The 27,964-nt window shown below is 46.0% G+C and overlaps 1 protein-coding gene across 1 annotated transcript; it reads left to right on the forward strand.

Annotated features, from left to right (window-relative positions):
- Xkr5 (XK related 5) lies at nucleotides 1-27,948 on the forward strand. Its single transcript, XM_020167914.2, has 7 exons — nucleotides 1-143; nucleotides 2,138-2,321; nucleotides 8,802-8,986; nucleotides 9,535-9,744; nucleotides 11,096-11,265; nucleotides 15,741-15,852; nucleotides 26,303-27,948. The coding sequence occupies exons 1-7, from the start codon at nucleotides 86-88 to the stop codon at nucleotides 27,427-27,429; spliced, it is 2,046 nt and encodes a 681-aa protein (XP_020023503.2). The 5' UTR covers nucleotides 1-85; the 3' UTR covers nucleotides 27,430-27,948.
- The last annotated feature ends 16 nt before the right edge of the window (nucleotides 27,949-27,964 follow it).

Raw genomic sequence — 27,964 nt, forward strand, 5'->3', positions numbered from 1 at the left:
CTCCTGCCTCTGGCCGGAAGCCTCCCCGACTCTGGGCGGCGGGCAGGGGAAGGGGCGGGCGCAGGCGGCGGGGCCGGCGCGGAGGATGCACGCGGGGCTGCTTGGGCTGTCCGCCCTGCTGCAGGCGGCGGAGCAGAGCGCGCGTGAGTGCGACACAGCCCGCGGATGGCGCCCCGAGTGCTCACCCCCACCCCCACCCGAGCCCACCCCAGCCCCGACCTGCGCACGCACGGTGGCTCCCTCCCTGCCTGCGGAGCACGCGTGGATGCCCACGAATGCACGACCTCGCAGATGCATGACTCCCCCACGAATGCACGGTCCCCCTTGGACGCATGCCTTCCTCCCCCATCCCCTGACCCAGGCCACATCCCCGAGGATGCAGGGACCCCTCCCCGCCACGGATGCATGGTTACCCGCGTGCATGGCCCCCTCCCGTCCCCGCTCCCTGGCCGAAGGACACCCTCCCCTCCAGTCGGTCCTCCCAGCGAGCGCTCCGCAAAGTGCTGCGGGCGCAAAATGTGCTGCCCGCCCCGCCACTGGCCGCAGAGGCCCTGGGGAGCGGAGGCTGTGGCTCTCTTTTGGGTCTTAGGACCGGGCTGGACGCGACCTGCTGGGGACACCTTGACCCCACGGGAAGCGCAGTCCCGGGAGGAGGAGAAGCAAGATGGCCATACTTTTCGCGCCTTTTACTTTTGAACGCGTAACTCTTTCAGTGCCCGGAGTGGTGTCTCCGCCCACTTCCGCCACACTAGAGGCGGAGTTCCTGGGACCAGTCCCCGGGGAGGGACAGGGAACCTTACAGCATCGACACTCCCCGACGCACATGTCCTTGGACCCAGGCGGGTCTTTACCTCTTACTTGCACAGTGGTCCTCCCGGTCCCCGGGCGCACCTGCTGCGCCCGAACAGGACCCTTCCCCCTGGAGGAGATGAGATTAAGTCCTTCCCTAAGCACGCCAGGCTCCCAGCGACGGCAGGGCAAGACTAATTGAGCTACCGGAGACAGAACGCGAGACCCTGACCGTCTGCCCAGTTACTGCCCCTCGGAGCAGCGCACTTTCCGCTAAATGCTCAGCTTGTGCCCTCGAATCCACTTTAAACGCTAGCACTGGAAAATCCAGGTGATGGTACTGTAAAAGGATCCCAGGATACGGGTGCATCTGCCAGTGCACCCCGTCGTCACCCTCCCACAGTCCTCAGGAGCAAGCTGGGGCGCCATAGGTCTGTCCCTGACGTCTAAAGTTACACCCAGCCAGTGAGGTCTCCATTTGAAAGGTGGAGAAGGCCAACCCCAAAGAATGAGCTGTGACTCTGAATCCAGCACATGGCAGGAAGCAGCAGTGACCTGCCTTTGGGTAATCACGGGGTGGGGCTTGCAGGTCCTCTCCACCCCATCACTGGATTCCACAGCATGGACACCTTCAAGAGAGGGGGTTTCACATGGCTTGACACATCCTAGCTGCCAGATACTCAGCACATGTCCCATGTCACCCAACAGCCCTTTTTACAGACAAATCCCATCACTTTCTGGCCTGCCCCATTGCCAGTGGGCGCTGTCCTCTCTGCTTCTGCTGGGTCTAGCAGAGTATTGCTGGTGGTGAGAACAGCTGCTTTGGTTGGTTAGGTTGTCTTTGGTTTTGTTTTTTAATGACGTTTTCAGTTAGGTGGTCAGAGGAACAAGGAGACCTAGAGAGGCTTGGGAAAGCAAGGTTTATTATGCTTGAAGGGACCTTGAGGCAGGAGTCACAGTGTCCCACACAGGACCACATGGGCAGCTCCTTGTAGTCAGAAGCAGAGCCTTTGCTGGGGCTTCCTGGGGAAGGGCAGGCAAACAGTGTAGGACACATTAGTTTGGATCATGTCTGTGGGCTTTTTCTATAGGGTGGTCCCTAGTCACGTGGCACTTGGTTGGGATCCTGGAGTGTGCAGGCCTGGGAGGGGAGGATGATAATTTTGATATCATAAGCATGACCTTGGGGGCACCCTGTGCTATTCCTAGGAGGGGCCATCTCTCCCCAACCACAAAGATCTGCAAGATTCCAGAACATTGTAACATACAAAAACCTTAAAAATAATACAGCCACCCAGTTTCCCTCCATTCTTCTGATGACCCCTTCATCTTTTCTCACCCCCCTCAGGCCTCTGCACCGTGGTTTACCACTTTGCCACAGGACACCTTCTCTGGGGGTGGCTGGCCCTTTCTGTCCTCCTGCCTGGCTTCTTGGTCCAGGGCCTGAGCTACCTGTGGTTCCGAGCAGAGGGGCACCAGGGTCATGGCTTCTTGATGGTGCTGCACCTGCTTCAGCTTGGCGTCTGGAAACGGTAAGAACGGCCTCTGAGGTGTGACTGCCTCTCGTGGTGAAAGATTTCCTCTGTCCGTATGTATTCTGCCCTAAGGCTATTGGAGTTCACGGTCACACCCCTCCTCTGACACTGTCATCCTCTTGTCCATCCTTGAGCATCTGTAGCATTTGGGGGGAGGGGTCCTCCTTAATCTTTCAAACACTTTTTCTTCTCTTCATCCAAATTCTGCCTTGGAGCCACATTCAGCAATTTGCTTAAGGCAGCTCCGTTTTAACACCTGTTGACTTAGTGGCATAGATTAATAAGCCACAGACTAGACAGTGCAGAGGGCACCGATGGCATTGACCCTAAGCTTTTGTGGAAGGAAGAAGTCATCTCAGAGCCAGAGCCAATTTTTTTTTCCATAAAAAAGGCAGCCATGAGTGGGTCCAGTGCTGGCAGCTGAGCTGTGGTCCACAGTCACCTCTGCAGGCATGGTATTCTTTCTACTTGGAATATCTGGGCACAGGGAGTTGTCAGAAGACAAGTGGCAGTGAGCACACACAGCAGCACATTTCAGCTCTCAGCTGCCTCATAATTGCAGAGGGTTGAAGAGAATTGGGTTTTAAAGGGAAGAAATCAGGGATCACATCAGTGAAGCCTGCAACTCAAGTGTTTATTAAGTCACAGACCACAAGGGTTTGAAGGGTTTTCAAGGAGCCATCGGCAAATGCTGCCCTCTGTCCTGAGGAATGGTGCCTTCACTGCTCCCAGGACTCTGTCTGGGATGCTGAAGTGAGTGGCTGGCAGGGTCTGAGGTGGGAACCCATGTCCCTAGTGAGTGCCAACAAGGAACACTGCTCACTCAGGTCAGCATGGAAGAGGATTCAGAGAAAGACATCAAGCCACCACACCAGTTTCATGGGCCCCCAGAGCTGGGCTTCCCTTGTCTAAGGGCACCAGAAGTACATTTGTGGCCACAGCAGTTTCTTCCAAGATGGGCCTTTGGATTTGAGCTGTGACACTTCTCTGAAAAGACTGACTTATCACTGGTCCAGCGGAGATCCTCTCACTGGACTCAGGGGACTGCATTCTCTTCTGAGCATTGCTTGCCATCGCCACACCCTGTCATGGTCAGCCTAGCTTGTGATGAGACTGCAGGGCTGCAGGTCTCCACTTGGCTTTGGCAGTGGTAGTCATAAGTTGTGAGACAGTGAGGCAGATCATCTGTCTAAAGAGTGAACGGACTTCACTGTAAACAAACATTTGATAGCTCAAAAAGAGAGTCAATCAATGGTCACTATAGATATAGCATCTCAAATAATTGTCTGGAAAATCTGCCTCCTGGGGCTCTTTGAGGACCTGGCCCCTTCTAGTCCAGTGCTTTCTAAAGAGACGTGATGGAGAGGCTGTGGTGTGTCCAGATTCATGCTGCTGATAGTGGACTGCACCTTCTTCTTGTCCTCTGGGCTGTCAAAACTTAATATGGGAAATGAAGAGAGAATTTGAAATTAGAAAAACAACTAGCCATCTACAACTAATTTTAAAAAGAAGTTACAGTGACTAAAAAAATTAACAGATAGTTTTTTTAAAAATGGAAAGTAAGTGAGAAAAGCCAAGAAAAGGAGTAAAATGTTAAACACAAGATAAAGCCAGAATGTACAGTTTTTAGAAATGGGCCACAATTTTTGCCTGTAAGTTTCACAAGCATAACAAACTACATAGTTTGCAATGCTTCTGAGATCACAAGTTAGCCAAAACACAGAAATCTACATCCCTAGTGAAAAGCTTTGAAAGTTAAGATAGAAAGCAATGCATCTCGTTTTCTCTCCGAACTAGCACACTGAGCTTTCACAAAGAAATCGCTGGGTCAAGTTGTTTTAAGACAAATTCAGTTTTGTTTTGTTTTTTCTAAATTGCAGTTTGGTCAATGAACCTGTAGGGGGAACCACAACAGTTGTGTTTTTACAATCCTGAGCTGCAAGAGTGGATCACTCACATTCAGAAGAATGTGAATGCAAAAGAATCTATTACAACAGAAATACAAACCTTTTGAGGCAAAGTAGCTTACTAAAATGCAGGAATTTAACACATAAATGTGTTCTCTTTTTTAAATTTCAAATGCAAACTGTACTGAGTCTGACTGTTCAAGAGAATCTGACATCAGTAGCTACTTGTTTAAAGGAAGACAGTCACTTTTTCCTATTTAAGTGTTTTGTTCCCACCTTCATGCTATATATTGCCAACATCTTTTTAATGTTTTTTAAGCCCATAAATCCATTTGGAAAGTCAGCGTGAGATGATGGAAGAATGGCGAACTAATTTCTTCCTCAGCTTGCAACTTGGCTTAGAAATTTTTCTTTAGTAGAAGTTAAAAGTTCTTAAAAGGAAAGTTAAGGCAAACTTTAAGGGAGTGTAAGATAAGCTTAACATAGATGGGTGGAGATTTAATCTTCAATAGTATATAAAATACAGCCATAATCAACACCTTGAGCTATTGGCTAACTATCTCTACTGTCACCAAAAATGTTAAAATGGAGAAAGGGTCACTGATGCTCCATGTGGTGGGCCCAGGATAGACTATTCTACTTGTACGGGATATGTTTGTTTTTTACTTAACCTATTAATGAGGAAAGACCAAATCTTACTAAGCAACTCAACCTCCTTTGAGTTAATTGTGCTTCTGGACTTCAAGTTACAGCATATGTGGTTCTTAATGCAACACGGAATCTTGGACTGTCATCACCACGCTCAATGTGCTCTGTGTTTATTTGTTCACATTTAGTGACTTGTGTGTGTGCCCTGGGGGATGGCATACATACATAATTAAGTACAGTCTCTGAGACTGCATTGGGATCAAAGCTGTAAGCAGTGTCATCAGGATGTAGAAAGTGCCAGGGAGGATTTGCCCTCTGGACAGGACCTCATCATTGTCTAGAAACTTGTTAAAGATGCAAATTCTTGAGCTGCAACCTGACCTATATCACAAGCAGCAAATTTCTCATAGCTCTCCAAACACCTCTGATTAATCAGAAACTCTGGGACTGGGGCCCAGCACTGGGTGTCTGAGAAGTCTTCCGGGTGATCCAGCCAGGGGGCAGTATCAGGCCTTAGTGCCTCCCACAAGACTCATCCCTGGGGGTGGGAGAGGCATTTCTGACCCAGAAACTGCAGGGTCAATCACCTGCAAGACATGAAGAATGCCAGAGATTGTGTGTTTGGGAAGTTCGGAGAAATTTGTTGTGAATATAAGGCAAGAGTTTTCTAGAGGAGAGGAAGGAGCCAGGATAAAGGGGCTGGATGGCAAGGAGACTTGGCCCAGGTTAAGGAGCCAGGCTTTACCCTGCAGGTATTGGAGACCCATGGGAAGGCTGAACAAAGGAATACTGTGAACAGATAAGGCCCTTAGAGAGATGCCAATGGGGTCAGTAGGCAGATGCAGCCAGAAACCCAGGCACAAACAGCGGAGAGCTTTGGGGGTATAGCAGCCAGGTCAGAGGGCCAGCATGGATCTCATAGGACCGTGACCCATCCCCCACACCTTCTGTCTTGCATTGATATCTCTCAGGTGCTCTCCAAATGACTGCCCAATGATCTCAACCTGAATTCCTCCCTCTGCTGTAGGTTCCAACTACCCCGACTCAGAAAACCTGGTTAGCTGTGTTCCCACTGGACCTCTCTTTCTTTCAAGGAAAGCCCACAACTCAGCCACATAGAGGAGAACATCTCCCTGCCTGACCCAGCATTATGTTCCACCCAAATCTTTTTTCTGATCCCAGACATGGACCCCATTCCAACACCCCTAGTCCACCCTACTAACTGCACACACTCCCAGTTTAGCTACCTGTCCAGAGTTTTCCCATCCTCTCCAGGAAGCCCTCCCTGACCACCTTAGTCTCTCTCCCCAGGACTCTGGTTCCATCTCTACCCACCTCTACCCAAGCCACTCATTCTGATGATTTTCTTCCTATTTAAGCCTTTTGTGTGTGTGTGTGTGTGTGTGTGTGTGTGTGTGTGTGTTCTTTCCACAACTGAATCTTCTAGATTCAGGAGCTAGATTAGATTTCCAGAGGACATCTTTCATCTTTCTTGTACTTTCTGTGGCCTGTAGCAGGTGGTTGGAGTTTAATAAAAATGTGAATCAAGAGGCATCTGGAAGAGAAATACCTTGTATCAGGGGCAAATGATTCAAGAGTGAAAGGAAAACTACAGCTTGCCCTTGTGTCAACTTTTGGTTTCATGTTGTATTTTTAAAAAAACAACTCTTAAGTTCATGTCAGGAATCATGACTTCAAAGACTCAGTAAGAAATCAGCTGGACATTAGATCAAGGGCAAACAAAAAAAAAAAAGAGAAAGAAATCAGCTCACTCCAGGATTCCCAATCATGAGGAAGGAAAATTGTTCTTCCTAAGCATCTTCCTTGGGCTCTCAGCACCAGGCATGACGCCGTGTCAAAGAGGAACCGCACCTTCTGCCAGGACATAGCGTGTTGGCCGAAGATTAGAACTCAACTTCTCACTTACAGTCTCATAGAGCAGCTTTAGGGAACTCCCAAGGCAACCTTCACGGTGCACCCACCCCTGTTTCACGAGTTGTTTCTGAGCTTAGACAAGAAAAGGACGTTCAGCTCCCAAATGGAGCTGCCAGCACTGCTGCCCACGTGACAGGCAGGTGGCAACCTCCCTCATAGCCAACAATACAGCAAGGGAAGATGTTGGTGGGTGAGGACAAAATCTCACCCACAATGGAAACTCACTGCCCATGTGCTCCCAAGTGTGATTTGAGAGTGATATCGTCGTCAGATGTTCTACGTGGCCCTTTGGGCTGTGTAGGGTGACCTACACCACTTTCTTGTCAGATTTCAGAACGTAAGAGTATCAGAAAAAAAAAGTATCTAGGATGGGTTTGAAGGACGTAGAGTGAGACAAGGTCATTTTCTAATTGACCTTGACTTCTTTCTCTGGTGTTTGATTTCCTTTCCTGTGTCTTGGGAAGGTCACTCAGACTGACCTGAACTGATATGGTCATGGGCAGCCCAGTCCTGCAGGATTTTTAGAAAGGGCCTCACCGATTTCCACTTGTCCCTCTCCCAGTCCAGCAGTTCCTGATGGTCTCCCTCTGCCTCAGCTTTGCTTCTGCAAAGCTTTGAGGACACTCATACTTTTCCAATCTTGTTCTCATTACTGCCTGATTCTCCACCCCCAACCACTTTTTGGTGGCTTCTCATTCTCATCCAGGCCTCTAAGTATGAACGGCCCCCAAAGTTCTGTCCTTGGGCCTGGTTATCTGCACACAACTATTAGCTCTGCTCACAAGCTCTAATCCACCATGAGTATCCCCAGACCTCTCCAAGCTCTAACCTACCATGGGTATCCCCAGACCTCTCCAAGCTCTAATCCACCATGGGTATCCCCAGACCTCTCCACAAGGTTGCATCAGACTTCACATTCTTCGTTTCAAAAGAGATTCATATTACCCCAGCCAATCCAGCACCTCCCACTGGCTTATTTCTGTTGGCTGCATCACCATTTCTAAGACAGTTAGGCTCAAAGCTTCAGAACTTTCTATAACCCTCCCTCATCATCCTGCTCAGGCAAGTCCTGATCTCCATCCCCAAATATTTCCCACATCTACTTCTTCCTTTCCGTCCCTAGCACCCCTTTCTCACCCAGGTCTTCATTAACTACTGCTTGATGTATTCTATAGCTTTCTACTTGGTATTCCTATTTTCTGTACACACACCTACACTTGCACACACACACATACACATATGCACAGGTATACATGCACACACACTCATATATACACACACACACAGAAAGACACATACTCATTTATCCCATACCCCAAACAAATCCAAATCCCAAAGCCTAAAATGCAGACCCTGGTGTGCTTTACCAATATTGCATAAGCCCCCAATTTCTTTGACACACCCCAACCAGCTAAGGCTCTTGCCAGTCCCCAGCAAAGCCCCAGAGCCTTCTCCTTCCCTAGCTGCCCTTCACATATCCCAGTTTCAGGGCCATGAGGTGCTGCATGCTGAGGATAAGGATGAGGGTTTTCTCATCCCTGTGCTCTGAAGAGGTGCCTGTGCACAGCACTTTTGTTGAGAGAGAGAATTCCCATCCCAGGACCCTTCAGGTTGGGGATACAGGACAGGGTTATTTGCACGCCTGCCTAGACTAAGCCTGGATTCCTTGCCCTGCAACATCTCTGTCCAGAGAGCCTCCCACATTGGCTTCTGGCTTCCAGCCTCTGGCATCCACCACTACCCTTCCAGACCTGGGGAGTGTGGCCCATACTGGGACTTTGCTGAGCTCATGGGGTTCAGGGCACTTGCATTTGAATTGACATCTGCGGCTTGAAGTTGGAGCTGGGTGACAGCCTAATTGGTGACTCATATGACATTAGAGGGATACTCTTGAGGATGCAGCACATCTCCAAGCGGAAGGGAGGGAGTGTCTGATGGAAGCCTGCACAGTCAGGCCGCAAGTCATGGTGGCTTTGCTCTTCTTTAGGCACTGGGATACTGCCTTGACTGCTCTGTCAAAGGAAGGGGAGGCTCCCCGCTGGACTCAGCTAAGGCTGCAGGAGGTTGACCTGTCAGCCCTCCGGCTCTTGGAGGCCTTGCTGCAGACTGGGCCCCACCTGCTGCTTCAGACGTACGTTTTTGTAGGCTCGGACTTCACAGATATTGTGCCAGGTGGGTCACTTTCACTGCTGAACTCAGATTCCACTTCCCTGGGGGGGGCGGGGGAAGGAGCAAAGCCCTCCCATCTAGGATTTCCCCTGCCTGGGAGCACTAGGGCACCCCATGCTATTCACCTAAGTGATGGTACAATTCACTTTTGCTCAGGGCAATGAGGTCACAGAGAGCTGTCTTCCTTCTTAGGGGTGAGGGTGTAAGGTCAGTCCATAAGAGCAATTGGGCATAGTGGAGATGACCTTGGAAACCTCTTGGGGAGGCTGCATGTCAGTGAAATGAGTGCACCCATCTTTCCTGTGTCTTTAGTCACTAAAACTAACCAGAGGGTTTAGAGGCCCAGGGACTGGGACATTGTTAAAGGGCACAGAAAGGACGAGCCAGTCTGTTTGCTGGGAAAAAGCATCCAGGATGCCAGGCGGCAGAGACACTGTCTGAGTCTCCTCATTTACTCTTGTGTAGAAACTTCTTATTTGTACACAGTTGTTTTGTTACCCATGTTGCTTGGCGCCTGCAGGGGGCACTGTTTCTGTTTCATTCTCTTCCAGGCATCAGCACCCTGCTCTCCTGGGCCTCACTGTCATGGGCCCTCGTGTCCTACACCTGTTTCCTGGGCATCCTGAAGCCGGGCCACCATGCCATGCCATGGGCTTCTCTCTTCTGCCAGCAGCTCTGGCGGATGGGCATGCTGGGGACACGCATCCTGACCCTGGTTCTGTTCTACAGAGCTTACCGCGTTTGGGTTTTGGTGGTTGGAGGTAAGCAGAGATTATGGTTCAATCGTTTATTGCTGTGTAACAAACCACCCTGAACCGAATACCTTAACAATCACCATTTTTGATCACCAATCTCAGGTCTGGAGCTGGCCGTGCTGTCAGGGGTTCCTGCTTAGAGGCCGTCTCCAGCCACAGCAAGAGAGCAGGTGTCTGGGTTCTCGGGAGGTTTGAGCAGGCTCTGTGCACAGACGTAGCCTCTCTCTTTAGCAGAGAATCCTCAACTCATGCTTGGCAGCTGAGAATTTCAAGAGAGAGGAAGTGTAAACTGCCAATCCTCTTAAAAATAGGCTTAGAATGGGCTCAGCGTTGTTTCTACTGTTCTCTACCAGTGAAAGCAGTGGTGGGCAGCCCAGATCCACAAGCAGGGAGCAATAGATCCCAGATCCAAAGAGTGGTGCTTCTGTATTGATTGTAGACTGAAATCTTTCCTGTAGGAAAACTGTCACTCAAAAAGCGAGAGGCCTGGGTCCCTTTGCCTTGACAAAAATATACCATATAGTTATAGTGTTGCTCATAGGTCCCAAAAGTGCTCCATTTCCTTTGATGTAAACCTTGGATAGTGTCTCTGTTTCAAATAGGACAGCTCCACAGAACCTCAGCCCTCTCAGCCCAGCAGCACACAGATATGAATGTGATGACAGGGAGTCTGTCTGGCCCCACAGACTCTTGAATGGGGCCTGTGTGTCCCTGCCAAGGGCAGCAGTGTCCTCTGGTCATCAGTGAATGCACTCTTTGAGAAGGAACAGTGTACTCTTGTTTTAAGAGAACTGGGGACATTGAGAAATATTTGGTCCTTGGGCCTAGAGCAAACATTTAATACAGTTATTGGCAGAAAAGGGCATTTTTTTTCTTGAAAAAGAAAAATGTGTTCCTAAAGAGAAATTAACTGTGTTTTATTCACCCATTTTAAAATTCAGTTTTTACTTCAGAATGATATTATTCATCTTAAAATATAAGAATATAAATTCTAGCTGGACCACATGGAGTTCTTCCCTTTGGGTGTGGAGGGTTTTGGCTCATGTGGTAACAATTTAAAAATAGTAGACAAGCAGTTTTATAACTGCCTCCTTAAATGTTTTCTGGAACCAAACCGACATCAGTGCATAATATCTGATACGTGTTATTGAAGCTAGTCTTTGTTTCCCAATCTCCAAACTAGGTCAAATGCCCTTTATGAGGCTCAAATGAGATAATGTGTGCAAATATAGAACGGGTTACTTTTCTGTGTCCCCTCAGTTCTCTGCTGGGTTTCGAAGCCTCTTTTGGATGCTGAGTTTCCATCCCTTCCCTGTCTCCCCATTTCACCATGACTTCCACACTGGCCTCTCTCCAGGTGCCCACTGGCTGGTGATGACATTTTGGCTTGTAGCCCAGCAGAGTGACATTGTGGAGAGCACCTGCCACTGGAGGCTGTTCAACCTGGTGGTGGGAGCCGTGTACATCCTCTGCTACCTCAACTTCTGGGACAGCCCTTCCAGAAACAGGATGGTCAGCTTCTACTTGGCAAGTGGCAATAGCGGTCTTCTTTAATCCTAACTTTTACAGGATGTGTAACGTGGGGTGGTAATGTGCATTATGTGTGGGCCTGTGGACATGCGTGTCTGTGAAAGAAGGAATAGCTTAGCATCAGGAACAGAGATGGCAGGCCTTGGAAATGTTAACCCGACATCCAGTCATTGCCACACTGTTGCTGTGGCAGCAATGGAAGTGTGTTCGGTGGTATCTTCCCTATGTCATTGGCTAGGCATCCGTCATTGCCTTTCAACTGTGTTTTATCGCACACAATGCCCGTAGGTGTTCTAGGCATCTTCATGAACAGTATGAGAAACTCAAAGGTACACTGAGGCCTGTCTTCAAGTTGCTTCTAGTGCAACAGAGAAGACTTCTACCCATTTTTTTCTTTATCCCCCCCGATATTGGGGTTTGAACTCAGGTAAGCCCTCTGCCACTTTAGCCACATCCCCAGTCCTTTTGTTTTGAGTTTGTTTTTCAGATGAAGTCTCAGGCTTTTGCCTGGGCTGACTTTGAACTGTGATCCTCCTACCTCTGCCTCCTGAGCAGATGGGACCACAAGTGTACCACCATTTCTGACCTGTTTTTGAAATAAGGTCTCACTAATTTTTGCCCAGGCTGGCCTCAAACCATGATCCTCCTAGCTCCACCTCTCAAGTAGCTGGGATACAGGAGTGCACCACCACACCTAACTCCCATTTTCTTCAAATTCGTAATCTTTGGTAAGTTTGTACTTAAGTAACCAAAAAGAATAAGATGGAATGTGAGTAGTTGTCAGGAAAGACTTGTTTTGCATCTTGGAAATGACAATAAAATCATTACTGATTACTACCACTTGGGCAGGGATGCTGTGTGGCCAGAGGCTGCCCCCAAGCTCATGGACTATGTTGCTTCATGTATTTCTTACAAATCTTGCTAAGATAAAACCCATTTTGCTGATGAGGAACTTGAGGCACACAAAGGTGAAGTAACCTGCTAGTCAGGCAGAGGCAGGATTTAAATCCAGCTGGGCTGGTGCTACAGGCCATCCTTAACCAAAAAACCACTCTGTCTGGTGGGGGATTGGAGATAGTTTGGCCTGGAGTGGGTCTGACTAGGTCCCAGGAATTGTGTTTTGGGGACAGTTTCAGGTCACACTGTCGGTCAGCCTCCTTTGGGAACCATGTGCCTAAACTCACCTTCTCCTTTAACAGAGGTGGAAACCAGCCTCTGGGTCATTTGTGAAGAGAACAAAGAGGTTGGGCTGGCAAGTGGCAATAACAAATCCAAGTGGGAAAGTCAGTCATTCACCATGCCCCATCCCACTTTTTGTACATTTCACCCACCAGAGGCTGTTCACCTCAGCATACACACAGACCCTAACGCTAGGGTGCTAGAAATGGAATTAATAGGGTGTGAGAAGGCCAGGTATATGTGACCACAAAACCACAAGTCAGTGAAACCACTGTGATCAGACAGGTGACTTATCAGAATCCCAGGGGAATGTGAGTGCAGAGAGAAGGCAGAGCCTGGGACGTCAGAGTCTGGGACATGAGGGAGGGCTTTGCAAACGTGATGTGGAGCTGGGTAGGAGAGGTGAGCAAGGTTGCCTAGGAAGAGACGAGGCGTCTCAGGACATCTCAGGCAAAGCTGCAGAGGCAGAGTGTTAAGGAATCCCCTAGAGAGTATGTGTGGAGATGCCTCAGTGAGAGACAAAGCCAGAAACCAGTTCCAGGCAACAAAAACCAATTGCCTTCGGTTTGTCTCAGTAGGTCCTGCATGAACTGAATCCTGAGTCAGCAGAGGAGGGAGTGGGGATGAGGAAGGTCAGGGGTTTAAGCAGAGTCAGGGAAAAAGTGGGAAGGGTGATAGCTAATGACTTTGCTATCTGGAAAATTGCTACTTATCAAGAACAGAAGCAAACTTCCTAAATCTTTATGAATAACAGGAGGCAGGGGTCATTGAAGGTAGAGAGCAAGGTGCTCACTGGGCTGGGAAAGTGATGTCCTCCAATGTGCTTCAAAGAGACACTCCCAGGTCCTTGATAAGACGGTTCTGAGTGGTGGGCGGTTCATATCTCAAAGGACAGAGGACAGATGTACAATTGCAAGCTTTCTAAAACAACTGCTCCAAGAGGGTTGAGGGCCTGTTTGCCCACTACCAGACTTGACCTAGAGAAAAGCAGTAAATTCTTCTTGCAGCTTTGAGCTTTCTCAGGCAGGAACTGAAAGGGTTGGAGTTGTCATCCTGGGGATGTGACCTTGAGCTGTTAGCTGGTGTTTGCTCAGATCTCTCAGTGTGTGTGTGCGTCTGTGCGTACGGTGTGTACACAGGGGACGGAATCATTTCTGTTAAGGGTTGGTCATTCTCACTAGCCACAAGAAGGGGGCTCTGAGCAGTCCAGAAGAGTTTAAATGGAAACTCTTTGTCAGCAGAAAGTCCTTTTGAAGACAGTGTGTTGGAAGTTGACCCAAATGGTAAACAGGATTAACTGTACTGTGGGGGAATGGGGACATCACCCCAAAGTTAAGATGGGATTTTTTTAAGGTATGTGGAGGGGATGACAAGGTCCAATCTGCAGGTGAGATGGGCTACAGTATGGAGGAGAGACTGCAGGATGAGGATGCCCAGAAAAGATATAATAGGGTCAGAACCACAAAAATGGCAGGGCAGACAGAAAGTCAGTAGTGGATTTGAGAGAAACTTAAGAATTGAATGAAAAAGGCTAGATAGCTGCTGGGAATGAGGAGAGAATGTTCCAGGTGTTCTGTCCTGGACAGCTGGACAATGTCATCCAGTATTGGACACCACCCATGAGCCCCCCTGAGTAGAGAGAAGGGAGCAGCCTGAGGGTTACTAAGCAGTCACTGATAGTTTTGAATTCTTCCCTTATCTGAATTTTCTATAGTTACAGTGAAGCCAGTGAATTGCTATGGCAAATTGTTGAAAACTTCCAGCATATCAGTATCATAATTTAGTTTTTGTCATGTTTCATATGCAGTAGTTAAATATACAGATGGTTCCAAACTTAGGATTTCTCAACTTTGTGATGATATGAAAGTGTGCTCATAGCACCACTCTGTTTTTCACTTTCAATACAGTATTCAGTAAATTATGTAAGTGTTCAACACTTTATTGTAAAATGGGCTTTGTGTTTGATGACTTTGCCCAACTAAAGGCTAGTATAAGTGCTCCAAGCATGTTTAAGTTAGGCCGGGCTATACCAGGATGTTGGGGACGTTAGAGATACTGGATATATTTTCACCTAAACAATATTCTCAGTTTACAATGGTTCGTTAGGCAATAATCCCATTATGAGTCAAGGAACATCTATGTACTCTTTGAGTTATGTCCTGTTAGTTTACTTATTTTAATAAGAAATACACTTTTCTATTTAAAAATTGGAAACCAAAGTTAATAAACCAGCCTTGATAGGTACACAAAGAACCTTATTGATATGGAAAGCTTGGTCTCTGCCCAAGAGAGAGCAGGGTTTTGGAGAAAAGGAAATAAATGTTGACTAATTTGCCAGGCAAATAAATGACTCCAGCAGACTATCATGCCAAAGAACTATAGTACCAACCCAAGGAGGAGGACCAGTTTTAAGGGGAAGCCTAGGAGTTTGGGGTCTGCTTATTTCCCCAGCTTACTGGAGCCAGACTTCCTTGTCCTGTTGACAAAGACTTCCTCCCTCCTTCCTGTGATCTAGAGATGAGAAGCATGGTGGTCCAGGCTGAGTGGCCCTCAGGGAAGCATGAGGGCTCAGCAGTAGCTAAAAGAGTGCTACTCTTGAATTCCCTAGCATGAGGGAAGGAAGAGAAAAAGAAAGGCCAAGTTAAACTTGACATTGAACAAAACAGGCTAGCTAGTGAGATGATGTAATTATTAGGCTACAATTATAGCTGTGAACATCTTGTAGGAATCTTTTCCTGTTGCATTATGGAAGAGTCCACCACTTTGGACCAACGTCAGGGCAGATCACCTCCCCTGCTGCCATTTGGTGGTGGCAAAACAAATTTACCTTTAAAGACACAAATGTTTAAAGAAAAAGTCTCAAGTTGTTACTAAAATTTGTGCCTCTAGCTTCCTGAAATCTAATGGTGCCTTAAGTTCTGTAGACAGTTTCAATGACTGTCTAACAGCAATGCGTGCCTGGAGTCAGCATGAGAACAGAGAAAAACATTAGGTAAAACATTAAAATTTCCCAGTCCAGCCTGACTCCAGTGGGAGCACCATAGACCTGTGAGCAGTCGCACATCCTGTGCATTTGTGCTTCTGAAAACATTTCTGTGATCCACACCAGGAACACAGAGACTCCCATTTTGCAGAGAAGTTCCCACTGGGGCTGTGACCATGATTTAAGGTGGCTCCTCGGCCTGGGAGCCCTAGTAGGCATGGAGGACAGAAGGGAATTGCTGCAGATCTCAGGATGGGGAGCTCCCTGCTGCTGCCCTGACAGCTATGGTGCCTCTTCCTTGGTCCCCCAGGTAATGTTGCTGGAGCACATCATTCTTTTGCTGTTGGCCACTGACTTTCTCCAGGAGGCATCATGGACCAGCCTGTGGACCATAGCAGGAGTGTTGTCTGGATTTCTAATTGGTAAGACTTAATGCACCTTCTTATCCAAGTTTCCCGCCCAACCTTTATTTTTTTTTGGGGGGGGTTGTCTTTTTTTTTTCTTTTTTATTTTATTATTCATATGTGCATACAGGCTTGGGTCATTTTTCCCCCCTGCCCCCACCTCCTTCTTTACCACCCACTCCGCCCCCTCCCTCTCCCCCCCACCCCCTCAATACCCAGCAGAAACTATTTTGCCCTTATTTCTAATTTTGTTGTAGAGAGAGTATAAGCAATAATAGGAAGGAACAAGGGTTTTTGCTGGTTGAGATAAGGATGGCTATACAGGGCATTGACTCACATTGATTTCCTGTGCATGTGTGTTACCTTCTAGGTTAATTCTTTTTGATCTAACCTTTTCTCTAGTTCCTGGTCCCCTTCTCCTATTGGCCTCAGTTGCTTTAAGGTGTCTGCTTTAGTTTCTCTGCGTTAAGGGCAACAAATGCTAGCTAATTTTTTAGGTGTCTTACCTATCCTCACCCCTCCCTTGTGTGCTCTCGCTTTTATCATGTGCTCATAGTCCAATCCCCTTGTTGTGTTTGCCCTTGATCTAATGTCCACATATGAGGAGAACATACGATTTTTGGTCTTTTGGGCCAGGCTAACCTCACTCAAAATGATGTTCTCCAATTCCATCCATTTACCAGCGAATGATAACATTTCATTCTTCTTCATGGCTGCATAAAATTCCATTGTGTATAGATACCACATTTTCTTAATCCATTCGTCAGTGCTGGGGCATCTTGGCTGTTTCCATAACTTGGCTATTGTGAATAGTGCCGCAATAAACATGGGTGTGCAGGTGCCTCTGGAGTAACAGTCTTTTGGGTATATCCCCAAGAGTGGTATTGCTGGATCAAATGGTAGATCGATGTCCAGCTTTTTAAGTAGCCTCCAAATTTTTTTCCAGAGTGGTTGTACTAGTCTACATTCCCACCAACAGTGTAAGAGGGTTCCTTTTTCCCCGCATCCTCACCAACACCTATTGTTGGTGGTGTTGCTGATGATGGCTGTTCTAACAGGGGTGAGGTGGAATCTTAGCGTGGTTTTAATTTGCATTTCCTTTATTGCTAGAGATGGTGAGCATTTTTTCATGTGTTTTCTGGCCATTTGAATTTCTTCTTTTGAGAAAGTTCTGTTTAGTTCACGTGCCCATTTCTTTATTGGTTCATTAGTTTTGGGAGAATTTAGTTTTTTAAGTTCCCTGTATATTCTGGTTATCAGTCCTTTGTCTGATGTATAGTTGGCAAATATTTTCTCCCACTCTGTGGGTGTTCTCTTCAGTTTAGAGACCATTTCTTTTGATGAACAGAAGCTTTTTAGTTTTATGAGCTCTCATTTATCTATGCTATCTCTTAGTTGCTGTGCTGCTGGGGTTTCATTGAGAAAGTTCTTACCTATACCTACTAACTCCAGAGTATTTCCTACTCTTTCCTGTATCAACTTCAGAGTTTGGGGTCTGATATTAAGATCCTTGATCCATTTTGAGTTAATCTTGGTATAGGGTGATATACATGGATCTAGTTTCAGTTTTTTGCAGGCTGCTAACCAGTTTTCCCAGCAGTTTTTGTTGAAGAGGCTGCTATTTCTCCATCGTATATTTTTAGCTCCTTTGTCAAAGATAAGTTGCTTATAGTTGTGTGGCTTCATATCTGGATCCTCTACTCGGTTCCACTGGTCTTCGTGTCTGTTTTTGTGCCAGTACGATGCTGTTTTTATTGTTATTGTTTTGTAATATAGTTTGAAGTCAGGTATTGTGATACCTCCTGCATTGTTCTTTTGACTGAGTATTGCCTTGGCTATTTCGTGGCCTCTTGTGTTTCCATATAAATTTAACAGTAGATTTTTCAATCTCTTTAATGAATGTCATTGGAATTTTGATGGGAATTGCATTAAACATGTAGATTACTTTGGGGAGTATCGACATTTTTACTATGTTGATTCTACCAATCCATGAGCATGGGAGATCTCTCCACTTTCTATAGTCTTCCTCAATCTCTTTCTTCAGAAGTGTATAGTTTTCCTTGTAGAGGTCTTTTACATCTTTTGTTAGGTTTACACCTAGGTATTTGATTTTTTTTGAGGCTATTATAAATGTAATTGTTTTCATACATTCTTTTTCTGTTTGCTCATTGTTAGTGTATAGAAATGCTAATGATTTTTCTATGTTGATTTTATATCCTGCTACCTTGCTATAGCTATTGATGATGTCTAGAAGCTTCTGAGTAGAGTTTTTTGGGTCTTTAAGGTATAGGATCATGTCGTCTGCAAATAGGGATATTTTGACAGTTTCTTTACCTATTTGTATTCCTTTTATTCCTTCTTCTTACCTAATTGCTCTGGCTAGGAATTCCAGTACTATGTTGAATAGGAGTGGAGATAGTGGGCATCCTTGTCTGTTCCTGATTTTAGAGGGAATGGTTTCAGTTTTTCTCCGTTAAGTATAATGCTGGCTGTAGGTTTGTCATATATAGCTTTTATAATGTTGAGGAACTTTCCTTCTATTCCTAGTTTTCTTAGAGCTTTTATCATGAAATGGTGTTGGATCTTATCAAAGGCTTTTTCTGCATCTATTGAGGTGATCAAGTGGTTTTTGTCTTTGCTTCTGTTACTGTGGTTTATTACGTTTATTGATTTTCGTATGTTGAATCACCCCTGCATCCCTGGGATGAAGCCTACTTGGTCGTGGTGAATAATCTTTTTGATGTGTTGTTGAATTCACTTTATCATTATTTTGTTGAGGATTTTTGCATCAATGTTCGTTAAGGAGATTGGCCTATAGTTCTCCTTTTTGGAGGTGTCTTTGCCTGATTTTGGGATAAGTGTAATACTGGCTTCATAAAATGTGTTAGGCAGTTTTCCTTCCCTTTCTATTTCGTGGAACAGTTTAAGGAGGGTTGGTATCAGTTCTTCTTTAAAGGTCTGATAGAATTCAGCAGAGAATCCATCAGGTCCTGGACTTTTCTTTTTGGGGAGACTCTTGATTGCGGCTTCAATTTCATTTTGTGTTATAGGTCTATTCAGGTGATTAATTTCCTCTTGGTTCAGTTTTGGATGATCATATGTATCTAGAAATCTGTCCATTTCTTTTAGATTTTCAAATTTATTTGAATATAGGTTCTCAAAGTAGTCTCTGATGATTTCCTGGACTTCCATGGTGTTTGTTGTTATCTCCCCTTTTGCATTCCTAATTCTACTAATTTGGGTTTTTTTCTCTCCTCATTTTAGTCAGGTTTGCCAGGGGTCTATCGATCTTGTTTATTTTTTCAAAGAACCAACTTTTTGTTTCATTAATTCTTTGTATGGTTTTTTTGGTTTCTATTTCATTGATTTCAGCTCTTATTTTTATTATTTCTCTCCTATTTGTTTTGGGATTTGCTTGTTCTTGTTTTTCTAGGAGTTTGAGATGTATCATTAGGTCATTGATTTGGGATCTTTCAATCTTTTTAATATATGCACTCATGGCTATAAACTTTCCTCTCAAGACTGCCTTAGCTGTGTCCCATAGGTTCTGGTAGGTTGTGTTTTCATTTCCATTGACTCCCAGGAACTTTTTAATTTCCTCTTTTATTGCATCGATGATCCATTTTTCATTAAGTAATGAGTTATTTAGTTTCCAGCTGTTTGCATGTTTTTTGTCTTTACTTTTGTTGTTGAGTTCTACTTTTACTGCATTGTGGTCAGATAGTATGCACGGTATAATTTCTATTTTCTTATATTTGCTGAGGCTTGCTTTGTGCCCTAGGATATGATCTATTTTGGAGAAGGTTCCATGGGCTGCTGAGAAGAAAGTATATTGTGTAGAGGTTGGATGAAATGTTCTGTAGACATCTACTAGGTCCATTTGATCTATTGCATATTTTAGATCTTGGATTTCTTTATTGAGTTTTTGTTTGGATGACTTATCTATTGATGATAATGGGATGTTAAAGTCTCCCACAACCACTGTGTTGGCGTTTATATATGCTTTTAGGTCTTTCAGGGTATGTTTGATGAAATTGGGTGCGTTGACATTGGGTGCATACAGATTGATGATTATTATTTCCTTTTGGTCTATTTCCCCTTTTATTAGTATGGAATGTCCTTCTTTATCTCGTTTGATCAATGTAGGTTTGAAGTCTACTTTGTCAGAGATAAGTATTGCTACTCCTGCCTGTTTTCGGGGGCCATTGGCTTGGTAAATCTTCTTCCAGCCTTTCATCCTAAGCCAATGCTTATTTCTGTCGGTGAGATGAGTCTCCTGTAAGCAACAAATTGTTGGATCTTCTTTTTTAATCCATTTTGTCAAATGGTGTCTTTTGATGGGTGAATTAACTCCATTAACATTAAGCGTTAGTACTGATAGGTATGTGGTGATTCCTGCCATTTAGTTGTCTTAGTTGTTTGAAGGTTTGATTGTGTGTACCTAACTTGATGTTACTCTCTACTGTCTTGCTTTTTCTTATCCTGTGGTTTGGTGCTGCCTGCCTTTTCATGGTTAAGTTGGGTGTCACTTTCTGTGTGCAGGATCCCTTGCAGAATCTTTTGTAATGGTGGCTTTGTGGTCACATATTGTTTTAGTTTCTGCTTATCATGGAAGACTTTTATTGCTCCATCTATTTTGAATGATAGCTTTGCTGGGTAGAGTATCCTGGGGTTGAAGTTATTTTCATTCAGTGCCCGGAAGATCTCACCCCACGCTCTTCTTGCTTTTAATGTTTCAGTTGAGAAGTCTGCTGTTATTTTGATGGGTTTACCTTTGTATGTTACTTGTTTTTTCTCTCTTACAGCCTTCAATATTCTTTCCTTAGTTTCTGAACTTGTTGTTTTAATGATGATATGTCATGGAGTAGTTCTATTTTGATCTGGTCTGTTTGGTGTCCTGGAGGCCTCTTGCATTTGTATGGGAATATCTTTCTCTAGATTTGGGAAATTTTCCGTTATTATTTTGTTGAATATATTACGCATTCCCTTCGCTTGCACCTATTCTCCTTCGATGCCCATGATTCTCCAGTTTGGTCTTTTGATGGAGTCAGTGAGTTCTTGCATTTTCTTTTCACAGGTCTTGAGTTATTTAATTAATAGTTCTTCGGTTTTTCCTTTAATTACCATTTTATCTTCAAGTTCTGAGATTCTGTCTTCTGTTTGTTCTATTCTGCTGGATTGGCCTTCCGTTTTGTTTTGCAGTTCTGTTTCGTTCTTTTTTCTGAGGTTTTCCATATCCTGGCAGTTTTCTTCTTTAATGTTGTCTATTTTTGTCCTGAGTTCATTTATCCATTTATTCATTGTGTTCTCTCTTTCACTTTGGTGTTTATACAGTGCTTCTATGGTTTCCTTTATTTCTTCTTTTGCTTTTTCAAATTCTCTATTTTTATTGTCTTGGAATTTCTTGAGTGTCTCCTGTACATTTTGGTTGACCCTGTCCAGTATGATCTCTATAAAATTCTCATTGAGTACTTGTAGTATGTCTTCTTTTAAATTATTCTTGTGGGCTTCATTGGGTCCTTTGGCATAGTTTATCTTCATTTTGTTGGAGTCTGGATCTGAGTTTCTGTTCTCTTCATTCCCCTCTGGTTCCTGTACTAATTTTTTGCTGTGGGGAAACTGGTTTCCCTGTTTTTTCTGTCTTCCCATCATTGTCGTTGGTGTTGTTACTGTCCCTGTACTGTGTGCAATTAAGTATTTTCTAGCTTGTAATAATAACGATGGTAATATTTAGAATGGAAGGGTGAGCTGAGGTGGAAAGCAAGAAGTTAAAGAAAAGGGGAAAACAAATATACAAACAAGAGGGAGAAAGCAGAACAAGGTATCAGACAAGAGAGTTTCAAAGGTATAAACAGGGAGTGTTAGTGTACTAATCGACAGTAAGCTGAACAGACATTAGAGAGACAGATAGAGGATTGAAAATCAAAGATAAAAAAATAAAAAATAAGTAAATGAAAGAAATATCTATATATAAAATTGAATTAAAATAAAATGGAAAATAGAAAATTAAAAAAAAAACCAAAAAACTTCCAAGTTTATATGCAATGCAGTCTCAGTCTTAATAATTTGGGTGTCCATCTCAATCTCCAGTCCTGGAGTTGGTGCCTCAGATGTTGTTCTGTAGTTGTCTCATCAAAGGGGATGCATAAAATAGAACAAAACTACACACTCACACACACACACACACACACACACACACACACACACACAAAAGCCCCACCAAGTGTCCCAAGTTCAAATGCAATACAGTTTCAGTAAGTTTTTTGGCTTGCAGGTGTAATTCGGTTGTTCTCTCATCAAAGGTAGGGAGAAAAAGAAAAAAAAGAGTCTGGAGACAGTTCTGAGAGTGGTATCTGCAACTGTGGCTTGCCTGCCTGCTGCTCTCAGCCTGTAGCTGGCGGCGTTATTTATGCAGATCTCTGGGGTGAGCTTAGCACTCACCTGGTCCCACAGGCTTTGTTTGCTCAGAGTTCTCCTGTGCGGGAGCCTCTGCTACAGGCTTTCCCCTTTCCAAGCACTGGGAAAGGTGACACTGCCCCGCGTTGTCAGGCCTGCGTGTTTATTTACAGTTCATGTGGGAAGTGGGTCTTCCCCCCTCTCCTCTGAAGTTTTCCTCCCACTGCCACTTTCAGCAGCTTTCCTGCTCCTGCTTACTGGGCGGTGCTGCTGCTCCTGCCGGCCGCCATGTTTGTTTACAGTTCACGTGGGAAGTGGGTCTTCCCTCCTCTCCTGTGGAGTTTTTCTCCCTCCTCTCACAAGCTTCCCCGCTCCTGGTTGCTGGGCACGCGCCCCGCTCCCGCCAGAGGCTCTCCGGCCCACCCGGCTTGTTTATTTACAGTCCCAGGAAGGATTCCCTTCCCCCAATCTTCGGCTCTCAGTGCGCCCCACCCTCTTTCCTGCATGTCTTTATTGTTCTTATTGCTTATTACTCAGTTTCTCTTTTTTTCCCGGGTGGAGGTCAGTCTGTCCAGGGGGATATGCTGCTCTGGCCCAGGCTTGTCTGTGGGGCTACCGTGGTACCGCGAAGCTCACCTGGTCCGCGTCTTCCCAAGCCGTATGGGCGCCGGCCACTGGCGGCCCCGGGGGCCCTCTTCGTTTCTCCGTTTAACGTGAAGTGGAGATTCTCTGCACCGGCTGGAGATGTGGAGGGGTCAAAGTTATGCCTTTTCTCAGTGATTATGCCTGCAAAGTGTGTCTCCAGCGTTTCTCCAAGATTTCACTATAGGAGGGTCGCTTTCTGCCTCCTACCTCTAGCCGCCATCTTGGAATCTCCCTATGATGGACTTAAAGGGTAGGCAAGGGAGCTCAGGAGCAGTGAGCTGGAGACCCAGGAATGGAGTTCCTTGGTCTTCTGAACACGAGAAGGAGGAACACTCCTTGATTTGAGTGCTAGGTCCAGCCACTTCTATCCAAAAGGCCACATGTGCCGCCTTCTCCTTGCAGTTCTTTGCAAGGGTGAGTTGTGACTTCCCTCTCCTCTCCTCTCCTCTCCTCTCCTCTTCTCTCCTGCATCAGAGATGCGCACATGACTGTGTGTCGTGTTGTAGGCAGCAGAGTTCCTCCCTCCCCCCACATATCCACAAGTTCCCTGGCAGGTGGGTGCTGTCGTACCTGCAGTTTAGATTGAGGAAGGAGCAAAGCAACACAAAGAACAATGAGCAATGCACAAGCTCCGAGGGCTGGTAAGTGGCAGGACTGAGTCACACCAGCTCCAACATGGGCACCTGCACAGATTATCTGGCAGGTGTTATGCATGAATGACAGCCATGTCCGTGCTGAGCCATGGTGTGGACCTTGGCTCTCCCATCAGTGTGAGCTCATCCAGGCTCCCTCTCCTACACTTGAAGCCTGATGCCTGATGCTCATCTGCCATCACAGACTTTGTGCTTACTCTCCTTCTCAGGCTATAGTGAAATTGTCCAGGACAGCCATTGACAAATCACACATGGATCAGGGCAGAGGGTCCCCAGCAATGACTCTCATTCCTGAGCTCCTGCTTACCCCCAAGCCCTTCCTCTGACCACCAAACTCTGAAGGAGATGCATGGAGGTAGCTGGGACCTTTGGAGTCCTGGATCCTCACCTACAGTAGGGTGTTGCTGGCTTCAGGTCCTTTTCTTGCTCACAACACCACGGGATTTGACTGGTCTATGTTAGCAGCATTGGCTGGGGGAAAGGAATGACCTTGTCACAAAGCACTTAGAGAAATGAGGCACTTTTCACAGCACAGAGAAGATTCATAAATTGTGGGCTGATGACAAACATGTGGGAGCCCCAGATCACCCTGGACCTTAAGCTTTGTCCCCTCTTCCTTAGATGTCCTGGGCCAGGGCTTGGTGGTGGCTGAGCCATCTCTCTCTTTTTTTCAAATTAAATTTTTTTCTAATGCAGAAAGTTTCTGTACCCACAACCAAGTTTCCCCAAGTAGTAACACCTTGCAAGACTACATAAATATCACAGCCAGGATATCACCATGGTTCAGCCAGGACACAGACCCTCCATTACCATGGGGACCTCCCATTTGCCCCCTTCTTATTCCGCTGCCTCCTCCCCATTTTCCATTTCTGTGACTTTGTCACTTCAAGAATGTTAGGTAGATGGACTCATACAGTATGTAAGCTCTGGAGATTGTCTTCATTTCCCCAGCATGATTCTCTGGAGAGCCATCCAGGTTGTTGCATCAATAAGCACCTTTTTAACATCTGAGCCTATTCCTTGGTGTGATGGACCACAGTTCAGCCATCTTCCCAAAGATATCTGGACAGTCCTTTATAAAATAATAAGTTGAGTAGCAGGGCCTTGATTTCTAAGCTTTCCTGTACATGTGAGTGGTCTATTGGGAGCTGGGAACAGGAGGGTGCCCAGGTGAGAGCTGCTCTCGTCTCTATTGGTTGGTCTGGGTGCTCCTGACCTGTGTCCAGAAATCCTGGGGAGGACCCTTGGGACATAGAATGAAGAGCTTCACCAGTTGGGAGGCCTAACCACTCTTTTGGGTTTTCTAGTTCCACAGTAGCTATCTCCTAGCCTGTTAACACTGTGCACTCATCTCAGATGGGTGAGCTGCAGCCAGGCCTCCAGGCCTGCTGGTCCTGTGCTCACCTGCAGATGGAGCTCTGAATCCCAAGTGGCCTTTTCTGGGAATCCTCAGCAGGAAATGCAGACCAAAGAAAAGTGAAAGAAATTTTGTGAGCCAGTTGTTTAAGCCCACACATTATTGAAAATTATATTAGTTTATGCTTACAATCAAAAAAATGTATTTAAAATTACGTTAGTAAATTTAAAGAAAAGGAAGAATTATAGTCCAAAGAGCACAGGTTTGAAGCAGTTCAAGCTCACTTCATAGCTCCCTCTCTTTCCTTTTTTTCCTTGACAAACATTTATTGAGTACCTACTGTATGCCATGCCGAGGCTACAAACAAGAGCCCAGCAAATGCGTGGCCTGTGGGACAGTCGGTTTTCACTGGATCCGTGTGGTAAGGACTTCTACAGTTGGGCAGCTTGACTGGTCTTTCCTATCCTGGGGTGGCTCATTGTAAAAAAAATGGGTGACAATATGTCCCTCCCTAGGGATCGTGTCAAAATTGTGTGAGCAGTGCCTGCTGCAGGAGTGACATTGAGCACCTAAGAATTGCCTCCCCATGTTCCCGGCTCCAGCCCTGCCATGACCCAATGGCCTGCCCTGTGCCTCATCCCCCAGTCACACGCCAGGGCCTGAGGGCAGCATCTTTCAGGTTCCTTGATATGCTGTCTCCTGGACCCCTGGACTCTCCTCCCCATAGTTATTTCAGGTCTTGTACTGTTTGTGGGGAGCACCCTGAGCCCAGGCCCTTTCCCCACTGCAACAGGAAACTGGAAGCAACGTGGGAGGCTTTCTGGAACGCTCTGCTAAAGAGATTATTGCTGCAGTCAACACTCGTGATCAAGACTGACAACAGTGTGATTAAGATGTTTATGCACAAAGGAAGCATTGCTGTTGCTCATGGAAATTCCTTGACATGGGCTTTTTAGGAGCAGGATTACCTTCTGCTTCGGCCACACTTGTTTTTAAGGCCATTTCTTACCTCCTGCTTCCCCCAGCTTTTGGCATCCATCCACAATGTGCTAATGGTGGGATTTGAAGTGTTTAACCAGAAATTCTGAAATTTGAAATGAAATTTTTACAGAGCATTTCACACACATGTGTGCACACACACACATGCACACACACAATTTAAGTACTTGATGGGAGCCGCCCTCGAGCAACAAGCCATAGATCCAATAGGAGTTAAGCCTTGTTACACCATTTTTAATTGTAGAAATATTTGCAGCTATTTGAAGCTGGGGTCTCCAGTTCTGAGGCTCTGTGAACAGTCTTATTTTGGGATCACAAAGTTACATTGCTCTACTCAAAATAGCCTGGAACTGCAACCCACAGGGAGGATATAGGACTACACAGAACATAAACTTGTCTTCTTTTTTTTCTTTTTCAGGGAGTGTCTCACTGGTAATTTATTACAGCCTGTTGCATCCAAAATCTGCAGACATCTGGCAGGGCTTCATAAGGACGTGCTGTGGCACTGTGGGGAATGACAAAGCAGGGAGCAAGTCTTCTTCCCAGACCTCAGCTCCATACAGGGAGAGGCCTGAGAGCTCCAGCTGGTGTCAAGCAGAAAGCTATGAACTAACAAGTCTAGATAGGCCCTCCATTCCACAGCAGCGCCCTCCAGAGATGGGGCTAGGGGCCTGCAGTCCTGGGGAAGACTCTTTCCTCAGTCACCACCACTGGCTATTGGTGAAATTCGCCCTAAAGACAGGAAATGTGTCTAAGATCAACGCAGCCTTTGGAGATGACAGTCCTGGCTACTCTTGTCCCCCTTCATGGAGGTCTAGTAAGCCCCTGTCTTCCCAGAAAGACCTCCCATCCTCCTCTCATGATCCTTCAACCTTGGAGAAAGGCTCCGAGTTCGGAGGGGCCCCCAAAGCAGAGGTGGACTCAGTGGAAACCTCAAGCTATGTCTCTTTTGCCAGCGAGCGTCAGGACAGTGTACCTCCCCAGAAGCCATCAGCTGCACAGGAGGAGGGCAGCCCAAAGGAGGTGGCCAAACCTGATCCTGGGGCTCAAGGGAGGGGCGAAGGTGGGAAACTAAGAGGAAGGGAAGGACAGGAGAATACAACAACGTACTTCAGTGCCACCACGGAAGGGACTGTGTCCTCCCTCCAAGAAGACAGCTCAGAGACTCCACAGACATGCCACTCTGGGAGGACATTGGGAAAGGTCATCCCTTTCCAGCCTGCCTTGCCTCAGCCAGTCACTAAGCCCTTTCCCATCACCATGGCCGACCTTAGCCCCATCCTTGGCAGAGGCTCTTACAAAACCTTCCACCCCGATGCAGACCTTTGTGGAAGAGATCCAGGTAGCCCAGAGTGTGAGGAGTGGCGGGAGCCTGCGAAGGAGCTAAACCATCCTGCTGCTGTTGGCACACAGGTGTCTTTGCAAAAGATGGGCCTGAGATCTGCTGAGGGGTCTTATTTCACATCTACCCCTAAGTCTGAGTCCGCCCAGAGAGACGGTAGCTGCAAGGACAAGATGAAGCACGAAGCAAGTCTTTTCATCTGACCACAGCTATAGTGGAGTAAGACAACAGGCCAGCATGTCATGCAGTGTCACAATAAGAGAAATCCCACTTCTGATACCTACATCCTTGAATGCATCACTCCCCCGCCAAGTCTCCATCTGCACACCTTAAAAATGCAGGAACAGGGTTGCATGATCTCTAAGACCCCCATAAACGTCACATACTGCACTTATACCTATGAGAGAGTCTAGCATTGTGTCGGGAGGCCTAAAGGTTTCTGGTCAAAACAGCTTGCTACGTTTTATGAACTGTTTAATTCCTGTTTTCTCTTTCCTCTGTGGCTTCTAGAAAACTCAGTCCTGTATTATCCTGGAGTCTTTTTATTACCAGCTTTTCCTGACACTTTGTCTTTTTTGAAAACTATATTCTAATTACATTATTTTTGGAATCTCTTGGTTAGGAAATACAAAATCTGGAAGTAGATGAGAACTATATGCTTGTAATCAACATAATTGAAAAAAATGCTAATACTGAGATTGCTGTATCCATTTGGCAGGAATTAAATGATATTTTTCT

Source organism: Castor canadensis, chromosome 14 (genome assembly GCF_047511655.1).
Source record: "Castor canadensis chromosome 14, mCasCan1.hap1v2, whole genome shotgun sequence".
NCBI classification, from domain to species: domain Eukaryota; kingdom Metazoa; phylum Chordata; class Mammalia; order Rodentia; family Castoridae; genus Castor; species Castor canadensis.